This window comes from Sebastes umbrosus, chromosome 11, assembly GCF_015220745.1.
Source record: "Sebastes umbrosus isolate fSebUmb1 chromosome 11, fSebUmb1.pri, whole genome shotgun sequence".
Lineage (NCBI taxonomy): Eukaryota > Metazoa > Chordata > Actinopteri > Perciformes > Sebastidae > Sebastes > Sebastes umbrosus.
This window is the reverse complement of record NC_051279.1, coordinates 29,721,352-29,735,379: the sequence shown is the minus strand read 5'-3', so window position 1 is coordinate 29,735,379 and position 14,028 is coordinate 29,721,352. Positions and strand designations below refer to the sequence as shown.

General features: G+C 39.7%; 1 protein-coding gene across 1 annotated transcript; it reads left to right on the top strand.

Annotated features, from left to right (window-relative positions):
- Nucleotides 1-572: 572 nt before the first annotated feature.
- On the top strand, nt 573-12,974 carry coq3 (coenzyme Q3 methyltransferase). The gene is made up of 6 exons (XM_037783969.1): nt 573-880; nt 2,510-2,647; nt 6,140-6,239; nt 8,876-9,145; nt 11,060-11,219; nt 12,497-12,974. The coding sequence occupies exons 1-6, from the start codon at nt 708-710 to the stop codon at nt 12,682-12,684; spliced, it is 1,029 nt and encodes a 342-aa protein (XP_037639897.1). The 5' UTR covers nt 573-707; the 3' UTR covers nt 12,685-12,974.
- Nucleotides 12,975-14,028: the final 1,054 nt, after the last annotated feature.

The window sequence follows — 14,028 nt, the reverse complement described above, 5'->3', positions numbered from 1 at the left end:
TATACTTAAGTATAATTTTGTTAAGTTTATCTCTGATAAGTACATAAAAAGTAATCTGAAAGCTTACTCTTATTTTAAGTTTAAAAGAAGTATACTAATAGCATACTTGAATAAACTTATTTTTTGTAATGGTAATTCCTCATTAGAAGATAATCTCTAGAAAGTTGCCATCATTGCATAAACCTGATAAAGATGACAAACTCAAAGGATGCCTATGAACCATGGATGGCAGTTTATCATACAGCATGAATACTTGAAGCTTCTATAAACATATAACTAGCTATGCATCAGTATAATAATATAACCATGTCAATAAAACATTGGAATTTGTCTTGATGTGTGCGTCGGTGGACAAAAACAATACAAATACACATCTGCACAGGTATCAAAAATACTCTTAACAAGATAAATAAAATATCAGCATACACATATGAAAATACTCTCATAATTTAAAACACAAGTGTTTAGTGCACAGAAATAATCATCAGGTGTTTATTACATAATGAAATGGCTATATGTAACATTTCCTCCAGTGTTTGACTTGTTTCCCTTCGGTAACAGTGACCAGTAGGAACTAAAGTGTGTTGTTTCTACCCGAGCAGAAAATACGAGTGCACTGTCGGTCCAAGTGCAGTCAGTCAGTGCAGCAGCAGTGAACACATTGACAGTAGCTAACGTGAGCTACTGTGTTGTGTTGTGACAGCAGCATGAACGCCACTAAGTTTGGCCGCCTCATGTTCGGGATGTACAGCCGGAAGACGGTGGCGGTGGCACGGAGTGGGTTTAGCTGGACGGCAGTGTGCAGACAGCGGACACTGTGGCAGCAGAGGACCGCTCTCCCTCTGGAGACCCACAAACACACCGTGCCGTGCTACACCAGGTACAACCAGCGGCTAGACGGGTCTAATAGTGTAGTCAGAGGTGCTACTTAATGGTAACCCAATTGTCTTCACTTGTCACAGTCGCAGTTATATTTAGGGGTAAAAGTGTAACGGTGCCGAGGGTGAAAGGATCACATGTTATCTCTATAAATCATTCTGAATGGGATTAAATGTACCTGACAATTTGTCCAGGTTGCCAAATGAAATAAAGTCATTAAACTGAGCTCTTGCCACACATGTTTACTCTAAAAGTCCAGTACTGTTGCTCTAATATCTAGTTAGGGGCTTGGATATTTATTGGGTATAAGAAAGATTGGAGTTAAACTGTTGCTTTAATTATCGATTAACCCTCTTGAGACCCACAATAGACCCGTTTTAGTCTGTTTTAGAGGGGTCCAGTACAGGGGTCTTTAGGGGGAGTCAGCAGTAGATGTCACATAGAAGTGGTGTACATCATCTGAAAGCTGATGATTAATATGAGATGTAGCTCAAGTTGTCAAGTTGTTCTAGTCATTAATCAGAACTTAACATGAATGAATGAATTATTTAAAATAAATTGTAAAAGTGTATAATGGTTTCGAACATTATGATGGTCATCCCCATGAGCTATTATTTCTCATAAGTTGTTGCAGCAATTTTTGTGTTGATACCATTTGTTACACAGATTTGGTGCTAAATTTAATCATATTTCACCTCTCGAGAATTGATAAAAAATGATCAATAATCCCTCCAAAACAGCACATTAAAACACAGAGACCTTGAGGAACACCATAGAAAAAGCCATGCTGCGATTTGGTATCAAAAACTTTTGACATTTGGAGATTTCTGCAAGAATTGCGTTTTTCGGTGTATAGATGGCGAGCGCTTCTGTTGAGTAAACCGCTCAGAAACCCCCTTATTGTCAATCTAGCTAGGAAAGCCATCCATCCTCTGAATGCTCTAGGTCTCTAGTTTGTGGCTGTAAAGTTTCATGAGGCTGTGATTATCCTAGAGGTCACCAAAAGTCATTTTATACAGTGATGTCAAATTTCAATACAATGAAATGGGGACTAACATCATCACACATGAATACAGTTGGGCTCATTGGATCCACAAGAGTCTCAGCTTTACAGTGATACCCAATTTATGTAATTCCAAGACTGTTTAGGGACCCCAGTATGCAGAAATATTCAAATACACCATACATTACATACTGCATGCCAAAAACTGGTGGGCATGGCTGTAAAGGGGAGACTAGTGGGTACCCATAGAACCATTTTTCATTCACATATCTTGAGGTCAGAGGTCAAGGGACCTCTTTGAAAATAGCCATGCCATTTTTCCCTCGCAAAGATTTAGCCAACTTTGGAGCATAATTTAGCCTCCTTCACAATAAGCTAGCATGACATGGTTGGTACCAACGGATTCCTTAGGTTTCCTAGTTTCATATGAGTTTTTATATTCAGTGATATGACAGGGAGAAAAAATTGTGTAGCATCCTATTAGATACAGTGACTTTTAAATCCATGATCCCAAGAACTGTTTCCTAGGTTGAACGCATCATTGGCTGTTTGTTTGTTCCCTGTATTAAGTGTCATATTTAGGCATGTACAGTGTTGATGTGGTCCTGTCTGTTTTACCATGCACAGTGCTCGGTCGGCCTCCCAAACAACGGTGGACCCCGATGAGTTGAGGAGGTTCCAGTCACTGGCCAGCAAGTGGTGGGATGAACGGGGAGAATTTGCAGCTCTTCATTCCATGAATGACCTGAGGGTGCCTTTTATACGGTGCGTGTTTGTCCTTAATCTCAATAGTCATATTTTTGAAATGCCAAGACGTCACGCCTGAGTCACCGTCAACACCGGATTGATTGGCAGAGGCATCAAGTAATTGTGTCAAATCATAACCAGGAGGAGATCCAGCCTTGTGGTATCTGAGAGCAAAAATAACACACATCAGGGATACATTGAAGTAGCATGAATTGAAAGTGACAGGATTCCTCCACACATCAGCACATTTTCAGCAAACAGCGTTTCAGCTCCCCCAACGCTGCATCCGTGAATATTTTGATTGATAAGATCTGCTGTAGGGGCCCCCACAAGATAATCATTAGATTACCCATTCAGCCAGGAGCCCGTTGCTGCTCTCCCTTCCCCCGCTGTGGTCCTGGTAGTAGTAGTGGTGTTGGTGGTGGTGGTGACGATGATGTGTGTTTATGGTGACAGTATGACAGATCCAGTTCCAGTGTACGTCTGAGTGCGGCTGATTTGCCTGATACGAGTCTGCCCTCAGGGTGTGTCTAAAGGAGATGCAGCAGCACCGCTGTTACTGTTGCTGTTCTACCTTTTAGACAATCTTACTGTGATGCAGCCAATTATAGGGCTGCGCGATTATGGCCAAAATGATAATCACGATTATTTTTGATCAATATTGAAATCAAGATTATTTATCATGATTATTAATTGATTTTAGGGACAAAATATTTTTACTGCACTGTAACATTTAAATCAACAGAGCGCTGCTTTTACTTCCATGTTGCTGCTAATTAAAGACAGGGTTGACGATGTTCTCCAGTATACACTATTTGCTATATTGGTTGAAATGGTCTTTACACCCCGACAGCGATCCATTACTGATGAGCTCTGAAAAAGGACCGGAAAAGAGCCGTCATCTGTAGCTGCTGTAATCCTGTAAAACCGTCTACCAATCACTGCCTCGCGGCCCGCTTGGAAAGAACCAATCAGATGCCTCCCTGCCTCCCTGCTCGTACTCTACCCTTGGCGTGCACCGGCCTGAACTCAAAGCGCGTCGCCGCTGCACGTTTCCTGGAGAATGAAAGAGAAAACTCAGTCCTGCAGTAGCACTGCACCGCGGTTACTTGTCATTATGTAGCGTTGTTGAGTTGAGGTCCTCTCTCTGCTCTGTGTCTGTGAAGTAGTTACGATGCGGCGGTGCTCGTGCATGTGTGTGGAGGAGATGGGTTTAGACGGAGCTCCTGAGGCAATGCTACTTTTAAATTATGCGATCTTTCCAACATCGTTGACCCCATCTTTAACAAATCTAAGACTTAAGTAAGACTTAAAATAATGTTGGTCATCACCTGAATTTAGTACATTTTCATTTTGCTCGTTGGCAGAACAAGTAATACACAGTATATTATTCTTCAACTTGGACTGCAACCGCAACATTCATTCAGTTTTTCACAGGCTGCCGCTGTAGGGTACGCGTGCAGCGGCAAGACAGCTCCCCAAAAGTGAAGGTGGTGGCTGGCTGTTAGTTTAGGAGGCGCTTCATTTGATAGAGTTTTCTATGAGTGGAGCACACATTTTAAACGTCAATATCACAGTCGATCATCTTCATTTAATTGTGGTAAGCCAAAATTGTGATCATGATTAATATTTGATTAATTGTGCAGCCCTAATCCAATCCAGACTTTTAAAAATGTTTTAGTTTTATTTATTGAATATGCTGCGGTACTGTGGATATAGATAATGACGTCTAGAGTCCGACAATCCTACATTCATAAAAGGCAAATTTGTCATTCAACTTCACTGTTGTACTTTTTCTGCTCTGTATCGACAACAAAGTTTATGTTTTTATTCACCACACCCAACCTTAAATATTTCAATCACTTGTAGGTTTAATCTTTTAAAAAACAGCAAGCTACAGTAATACTGAAAACATGATATTTAACCACAATGACTCTGTTGTAACAGATGCATTTTGACAAAAAAAATGCACTTCTAATCATCCCTGGGTAATGCCAAAAAAAGGAAAAATGCATTCAATCACACATTGATTCAGAGGTCTGTGTGCTGAGTAATACACATTTAGTGTTTTGCATTTTGTACTAAAGGACCACATTTTATATTTGAAGGTAAAAATTTCGCACATCAGTTTTACTTTTTTGCCATAATCTTAATCGTAATGTAACGCCTTTAGTGCTCCATAGAGCTGCAACCAACAATTATTTTTGTTGTCGATTAATGTGTCGATTATTTTCTCGATTAATCGATTAGTTGTTTGGTCTATAAAATGTCAGAATATGGTGAAAAACGTCGATCAGTGTTTCCCAAAACTCAAGATGACGTCCTCAAATATCTTGTTTTGTCCGCAACTCAAAGATATTCAGTTTACTGTCATAAAGGAGAAAATAAACCAGAAAATATTCATATTTAAGAAGCTGGAATCAGAAAATTATGATTTTTTTTTCCTAAAAAAATTGCTTAAAACGATTAATCGATTATCAAAATAGTTGCTGATTAATTTAATAGTTTCAACTGCACTTTAACAGTAATTTGATAGGTCCGAATATATTTTTTATCACTAACATAATAATTATTAATAATAGTTAATGGTTGTAGATGGCTTGATATTCCCCTCCAGACTGTGGTTAAGTAGCTTTTGTCCTCATCTCTCCGTGCTGTGGTGGGCTGGGAGCTAGTTCGGTGGATTATCTGCCAACAACACCTAATCCTTTTTCCTTCACAGTTTGCACGACTGCTCTCGTACCCCAGCAGAGCTTTAATGAGGACGATGCATACCCAGATCTTGGCCTGTTCTGCATGTGTAATGCCCGAGGCAGACAGTCATCAGACAGTGTGTGTGAGGGAAGCAGGGAAGGTAGGGAGGAAGGAGCTCAGAGCACAGGAGCGAGGTGGGGAGCAGTTTGTAGCCGGAGGATATTTGTGGTTGTTAGCTGGCAGACACTGCAGCTCACTGTGAAATGGAGATGGTTGTGACAGTGGATGGTGTGAGCAAAATGTAGAGATTCTCATAGGCTCCAACCTCCCATACACCTCCGTATACTCAGCAGCATTAGGTAGGCAAGTGGTTAGCAAAAATGTTTCAATAATATCCCCATTTTGAGATATTTTTTCAGCCAAGTAGCCCCTGACCAGCGTAAAACGTGATCGTGAACGTGATTGCGTTTGTTGCGGCAGTTAACGATTGCATTGAAAATATTGGAATATTGAATATAAAATGTGGTTTATCAAACTTATATTTACATTTTTTATTGAACTTATTATAGTATAATTATTTTAGGAATCATGTGTTAATTGATTTAAAATGATAAATATATATATAGACATTTGCATAAAGCAGCATATTTGCCCACTCCCATGATGATAAGAGTATTAAATACTTAACAAATCTCCTTCAGTACTTTTCATTTCAAATTTGACTGTCTGATGGCAGGTGTATGTTGGAGAGTAAGCGGAGGATAAGTGTTAATCTTTTGATCTGAAATTTAACCCACTTCTCATTTACTTGTTCAGGGATAATCTGCTGAATGTGCACAGAGTCCGTCGTCCTGGGAAACCACTCGGAGGACTCAGAATCCTGGATGTGGGCTGCGGGGGCGGCCTGCTCACGGAGGTAAATGAGTGCATGTTGTGAGAAAGATGCAGACCCGGTGCAAACAAGGACATGCAGACAAAAATATCTTCGCCCCTATATACATCCCCTGTCTGCTCCCAATGGTTTCAATTGCTACCTTTCACGTCACATCGAGTCTTCTCTTTCCAGATAGCAGTCTGTTGCAGTATACGATTCTGCTTTCAGTGCATTATAGTGCCAGTCCTTTCACATACATACCAGTGCCCAAAAAACACTTAAACGTCAGCCTAATGCTCCCTCTCTTTTGATTTGACTGGTCTCAGTGTGGTGGACCGGACAGTCGGTCATTTACAGTTGTTTATCTGTTTGTTAGTGTTGATAGCTGGGCAGCCGGGACAGGGCTGCCTGTCTCTGCCTTTATCTGAACTGAGGACATACCAGCTGCATTGTGTGATTTGAGAAGACAAAATCAGGTCCTGTACTTATCTGGCTCTGTCACACAGGCTGTCATATTCAGACACAGATACACACCAAAAAAAAATCCTAAAAGTGTCTGTTGAGATTGCAGCGGCGGTTGTGTCTCTGGGTGTCTTGTCACTACAACGTTTCCCATCAGAAGGGATCAGCTGTGGGAGGACGGAGATCGGCCTCTAGGCGAGTGCAGCTCACCACACAGGCCTGTGTTTTTACTTTTTACCAGAAGAGGGCATTGTAGTTCACACCCAACCACTTCTAATGCTTATATTACCTGGTCTAAAATGCTGTTACAGGCATGTACCCGCATTTCTCTATACACAGTTCACTCTTTCTGAGTTATTCAGTACAACAGCAGTCAGTGTGGACTAAACTGTGGATCACTTTTTATTGCTTTGGCACAAAACATATTAAATGACCACATCTTTTAAATATTATGAATTGTTTTCTTACTCACAGTCAGCCACCACTATAACTATGTGTATTTAAAGTCCATTTTGCACACATTTACATACTATTTTAAAAAATCTAACACAAAATGACTGTAAATTAGACTACACATGTTACATTCAGCTACATCTACTGTACATCTAAACAAAAACAACAACCCCATAAAGGCTTGAAAAAATATCTATTTGTGATTATTTTGACTGATAATGCATTTGCGATTTTAGAGGGAATGATAATTTGTACATCATTATTCTCATTGTCATTAAAAAACATATTAAAATGATTATGGTGTGATTTTTATTTTTTTTGCAGAGATCTGTACGAAACAAATATGTTTTCTTAAGTCTGTACAATTTAATGTTCAGGCCACAAATATTTTATTTTATTTTAACAAATACTGTGTGAAATTTTGATTAATTGTGCAGCCCAAACCCCAGTCACATGATCAGACGTTCCTCTTTGATGAAACAAACTCTGGATGCATGTTTGTGTGGCATTACTGAATGACTTTAGTTGAGGAAAATAAAGCCTACTGAAGCATGTTGCAGAATTTTCTATTAATTTCTGTAACATATACTGTGAGGTAGCACAATCCATGCAGTAAAGAGATGCCATTCCTTTTGTTGTTAAAACAACAAAAAAATATAACAAATAAAAAAACCAGTAATCCATATTGTAATTAGGGACTGTCACAATTTTCACTACACGATTATCGTGGACAAAAGTATTCACGATAAAAATATTATCGCGATATCTTTAGAAAATAAAAAAAATATATAATGCTATCAGCCAACTTTGTTTATTGTGCGTTTTGTTTCTCTTTTTGACAAATGTGTAGGGAGAAGGAGAGAGAATTTGTAACCATAACTGTATATATAAAATGATTTAAGAGGTGCTGGATTATTTACAACAATATTATCATATGTGTATTCTTAACATAACACTATTCAATTTTTTAAATATCACCGTTATCGTCAATACAAGGGTATCGCGACACACCAAATTTGTAATGCTACCAGGTGTTAGTGTTTTTAGGTCATTGTGTAATGAGACAAAGTGTTACTGTTGGGAAACTAATATTGTCAGTGCTCTGGTACACAGTTGATCCTGAGATGTGTACGAAGTGTTCTGGATGCTTTAGTGCACTTTGGACATGAGATAAGCTGCTTAGCTGCATGTTGGTAAAGAGAACGGTGTGAAGAGTTTTAGAAAACTGACCTTCACATTGAGAAATGTGTGCAACCAATTATAAAAGAACTGTGAATTCTGTTGCATAAAAACTGTAAAATGATGAGAACATGTTATTAATATATATATTTTTTTTTCTTTTACCAATTGTAAGCGCCTCATTTCATTCCAGGTTACATACAGCAAAGTTAATTAAATGACTGTAAACAAAAGATGACGTTGTTCACTTCTACCGAAGAGGATGATGCAAGTTTTACTTTTGAGTTTGGAGAGTTTTTAACAGTAAAATGTTGAATTGGACAAGTAGCAACATCCTCTTTATCACAGAAAGTAACATGGTTTATGGGAAATGTAGTTTGAGGAACAGCAGCATTATCCACTGTTCCTGCTGTTTGTCCTCATCAGTTATCTTGTATTGTTTTCAGCTGTGTGATGAAGCCAAAGACACTTTTCCACAACAAAGTTTATAACTAAGTGTTGCTCTAGGAGGGCATTTTTAAAGAATGTGACATAAAGTAGATCCTGTTTTGACTTTTCTGACTCTCCTCCTTGTCCTCTACTAGCCCCTAGGTCGCCTGGGAGCTGATGTGCTGGGTATAGATCCAGTAGGAGACAGCATCGGTACAGCCCAGGTGCATTCGTCCAGGGACCCGGACTTCCGTGACCGGGTCCGCTACCGGGCCTGCACTCTGGAGGAGCTCTCAGCAGAAGAAGAGGAGGGAGGAGAGGAGGAGGAGGGGGCGGGCCGGTTCGATGCTGTCGTGGCCTCCGAGGTGGTGGAACATCTGGCCGACCTGGAAACATTCGCCTCCTGCTGCAGCCGCGTGCTGAAGGTGTGTCCCGGGATAGTGTGTGTTTGTGTGTGTGTGTTTTCCTCCCAGCTGTTAGCTCATATCAGATATTTCTGCACTGTGTCTGTGTGTTCATCTAAGCGTATGCTAACGTGCATATGGTGATTTTGTTGTGTTTGTTATGTGTTTGCATCTGTTGTGTTTCACTGGGAATAGGTTAGCATGTGTTTTTCTGTGTATGGGTTGCATCACACCTTGACGAGCTTTAGTGAAAGCTGTACATCAATACAGACACCAGATGATCATAATCTCCCACATCAGTGAGCCAGAGGAGTGGAGAGGACAAAAAGACTTCACTTAATGCCTCTGCATTTGGTTTAGGCATGAACGGACTAGGTTTGCAAAGCGTTGGTAATTTCCGGAAACTTTCCAAGGGAAGTAAAGCTTGGGAATTTTTGAATTTTTGCAAAATTTCAAAAACAAAAATCCTACCTTTTTAAACAGTGAACTTATCTGGGAGGAAATATACATAAATAAAGCAATACTAAGTCTTATGTTTATGTTAAAAGTATGCCCATTTAATTGTAGCATGCACTGCATTCAGCAGCACTCTCCCATCACATGTACAGATGTTTCCCAACATCCCATTAAATAAGAATTCAGTAAATTCACAACCTTCTGCATGCACAGAGCTTTCTCCATCACATGTGCAGCCCACACTGCTGCACTGTCTGAGCCACATGCTTTCATGTTGTTTTGATTATATTACAGGAGTGACTATATTTTATATGTTCATGATAGTTCAGTGAACCAGCAGATAGTAGCCTAAAGCAAAGTACACAGTTTATAACTTGTTAACACCTTCTGTTTGTTTTTGCTAGCTAGCTGTTACCATGTGGGATGTAGCGTGATTGAGCATGCTAATGCTAATTGAGGGGGTTTAATTAATATATTTCCATTCATTCTTTATTGTAAAACATTTATTTTATACATACGTTGTTCACTTTAAACCCCAAGTTTGCACACAGCCCACATTGTCAGCTCAAATTTCCAAAGTACCTTTCCCCATTAGCTAACATGCTAGCTAGCTAGCTAATTCACCACATGGCCCATTTTATTGTTTGTATTTGTCAAATTAATGGATTTATTTTGCAATTTAACAGATTATGTCCGTTTATGATAATAGTAAAAGGTTAGTTTATATCTGTACATGACATGGTAAATACAGCCTGAGCAAATGATCTTTTTTTATGCCTCCACACCGGAGGCTTTATGTTTTCAGGTTGTCCGTCCGTCTGTCACAAATTTGGCACAAACGTCCACTTAGACTCCAGGATGAACTGATTAGATTTTGGTGGTCAAATGTCAAGTGATGACATTGAATGTAAACTTCAACTTGACTGGTTGGCGGAGGAATACAAGCGCCAGGCGGTAATTCTAGTTCCTGATGATTCCCATGGAAAGTTTCTACCTTGAATATTCGAGACATTTTGCAACCCTAGGCTGGACTTTATCGACTGGACTTTCTCTCACTCTGGCGCAAATCTCTCACTGCTCTTTGTCTAAATGAACCTTTTAAACTGTATTTTGCTTCAGGGCATGTACGCAGGAAATGCTTCAGCATGAATTCTTGTATTGTTTGGATTCATTTCACTGCATCTCTTTTATCTCTTCCTCCCTCTCTCCCTGTCCACTCTCCTTCCTCCTCCCCTCCTGTTGAAATTGTTAATCTTGACCTCGGTTGAACCTTGAGGTTTGGCACTGCTACTTTCTGGTCTCTTGCACTGGACTCTGTCCATCTAATCCATTCTATAAATACCCGTATGACTCAGGGAGCACCTCACTTGTGTACGTAGTACCTGTAAGGATATGATGTCATTAAGCAACATTACTAGTAAAACTGTACATCTTTGAAACTTTATAAACTAAAACCGTTTCTTTTCTCTCTGTGTGCAGCCCGGCGGCTCACTCTTCATCACCACTATTAATAAAACCAACCTGTCGTACTCGATGGGTATTGTTGCAGCCGAGCAGCTGCTGCGCATCGTTCCCAGTGGGACGCACGACTGGGAGAAGTTCATCAGCCCTGTAGAGCTGGAGCGCCTCCTGGAGTCCAGTAAGTCCCTCTTCATTTCCATATCGGGGGAAATTCTTTTTTTTTTTTTTGTTCATGGTTTATTTAATAGGGACCAATACAATGTACATAGACAACTTAAAAACAGCTATCTGATGCCAGTATCATAGTGCTTGTAGCGGATGCTAATTTGCAACACCTGTCCCTAGAAGGGCTTTTTGTGAAAATACGAGATTAAAACAGGAATGGGTACAGGAAAAATAGATAAATACAATAAAGCACACATTTAAAAACATTACATGAAAAACTAGACATGAGTACAGGTTTGTCGCTGAATTAACCAGGATTTGGTTTCTCTCTTAAAGGTGGTAAAGTTTGCAGCAGATAATCCAAACACCGTTCAGTAGATCTGGGGAGATTCCAAATGACACAGATGTTTTTTTATTAACTGCAGGAGTATTAACAGTACAAATACTTTGTTGGATTCTTTTTCTTCAATAAGAAAATAAATTGCCAGTCACTCATCATGTTCTGTTTCCAGCTCTAACTGTGGGTTGAATAAAGCAGTATGTCACTGTATAAACAGGATAAATTAAGGCTCATTGTTTTTCCTTACGTACAGTTAAATTTGTGTACGTTAAAATGGTTCTCCTTTATACACATTAGGGTTTGTAAAAAAATATTGATACACATGAGTATCACAATATTTTGTGTATTAAACAAATATCATTTTTAATTAACCCCTTAAAAATATTATATAAATATTGCTATTCGATCTTTCGGAGGTTGTAGCGGTCTCAGTTTTACTGCTAGTGAAGATGCTGGCATCATATTAAACTAGAAAAACCTAAGGAATCCATTGGTACTAACCATGTCATACTAGCTTTTCGCGAAGGAGGCTAAATAATGCTCCAAAGTTACACTAATTTTGGCGAGGAGGATTTTTAAAGGAGTCCCTTGACCTCTGACCTCAAGATGTGTGAATGAAAATGGGTTCTCTGGGTACCCACGAGTCTCCCCTTTACAGACATGCCCACTTTATGATAATCACATGTAGTTTGGGGGCAAGTCATAGTCAAGTCTGACACACTGACAGCTGTTGTTGCCTGTTGGGCTGCAGTTTGCCATGTTATGATTTGAGCATATTTTTATGCTAAATGCAGTACCTGTGAGGGTTTCTGGACAATATTTGTCATTGTTTTGTGTTGTTTATTGATTTCCAATAATAAATATAAAAAAAAAGAAAAATATATATTTTGTTACTGTCATGCCCTCTCTTTGGCCTTTAACTTCCCTCCGTCCCTTTCACCCTCTCTCAGATGGTTTCTCAGTGCAGTCGGTCCAAGGAATGCTGTACAACCCTGTATCAGGAGGCTGGTGCTGGGTTAACAGCACCGCCATCAACTACGCCCTCCACGCTGTCAAAGTGACACCCGATCCCCACGCAGACCAGGCCGAGGAAAGCAGCTCCCACCCAGAGGACCATGCTGCAGCCACGCACAGCTGAGCCGAAACGACTGGAGACCAAGTCGGAAAAAAATAATACATTGAGACATGTTGAGTCGTAGCTTCCCTGTGGCCAGCTGTGATGCAACAGACTGAGGTTATAAAAGGAAAGGGACAAACAGCCTTGAGATAGAATTAGAGATGTAGTGTAGATGCAGAGTCGCACTCACAAAAAGATTGCTTTTGGTTTTCTGTCAGCCTTCGCTTTACTATGAACCAGTGTTACAAACAGTTTAAGAAATGTTTAATGGGCTGTACAAGGCAACTGTGAATCCTCTAATCATTTTCAGTATATACTGTACTGAATCAGCTTTATATTGTATGTTAGTATTATTATTTTAATTATTTTAATATATGTGATTTCCCAAATCCTCTATTAAAATGCGCTCTAAGGTTTGAAAGAACAACAGTGAAAAATCTGATTTATTTTGATCTGATTATATGGCTGCAAAAAATAAGATATTTCATGTTGGTTTTGACCGCACACTGGAAAGCATTTTTAAATGCTAAAGCCTTTAGAAGATGTGTCCACAGACACACGAGGATGCAGGGACAGTCACGTCCTCTGGGATTATAATGGGTCTCATGTGGAAGTATTATATAATACAAATCAAGCCTGTGGCGGAGAATAAGTCACGCTTGCATGATGTTCTTAAAGAGACATGTATAATAACCAGGCTCGCAAAGAGGATATTTTTATCCGATGCAGCGCAGAACAAAACACAACAGGGACTCTACATGAGGGGTTTCAGGGGTCCCAGCAATGTTACTTCTGTTCTGTCCCTTTGTAGAAGTTATCAAATGTATACAATATTGATAATGATAACCACTGTATTGATTTGTATTATATAATCAAGGGAAAACCTGGAGAACTCCCACATATTTAAACCTGCAGTGGTCAGAATGTTTTTGGTATTTTTGGACAAAACATCCATAATAACCTTTCAGCATATTGTTATTCAAGTGTTCGGAGAGATAACTAGACTTCTGCACCTCCTCATGGCTCTGTTTTCAGGCTTTAGAAAATCACAGGTCATTTCAGAGAGAGAGAGCGTTCCTATTGGCTGTGCTCCGGCTGGTGGGCGGTGCTTGGTATTTCCTCAACTGATCTCAACATGGCTGCCGGGTCACTAACTTCCTCATTTTACAGCTAAACAGTACACTACAAGATGTTAATGAGAAATAGGCATTACAGTGACAGAATATTGATTCATATTTGATCAGCGCTGCCTAGTTTGACCGTTTGATCGGAGTTTGCGAGTGATTGAAAGCTGCTCAGAGACAGCAAGGCTCCAGCTCGGCTCTGATTGGTTGTTTTCCTCCGGTCTGTGAAATCTTGCAGATG

What these genes read in the sequence shown, in the direction of transcription:
- coq3 (XM_037783969.1), top strand. Translation starts at nt 708, where the DNA reads ATGAACGCCACTAAGTTTGGCCGCCTCATGTTCGGGATGTACAGCCGG. An exon ending in GGGGCGGCCTGCTCACGGAG is followed by an intron (nt 6,240 to 8,875) that starts GTAAATGAGTGC and finishes GTCCTCTACTAG; the next exon opens with CCCCTAGGTCGCCTGGGAGC. An exon ending in GGAGCGCCTCCTGGAGTCCA is followed by an intron (nt 11,220 to 12,496) that starts GTAAGTCCCTCT and finishes ACCCTCTCTCAG; the next exon opens with ATGGTTTCTCAGTGCAGTCG.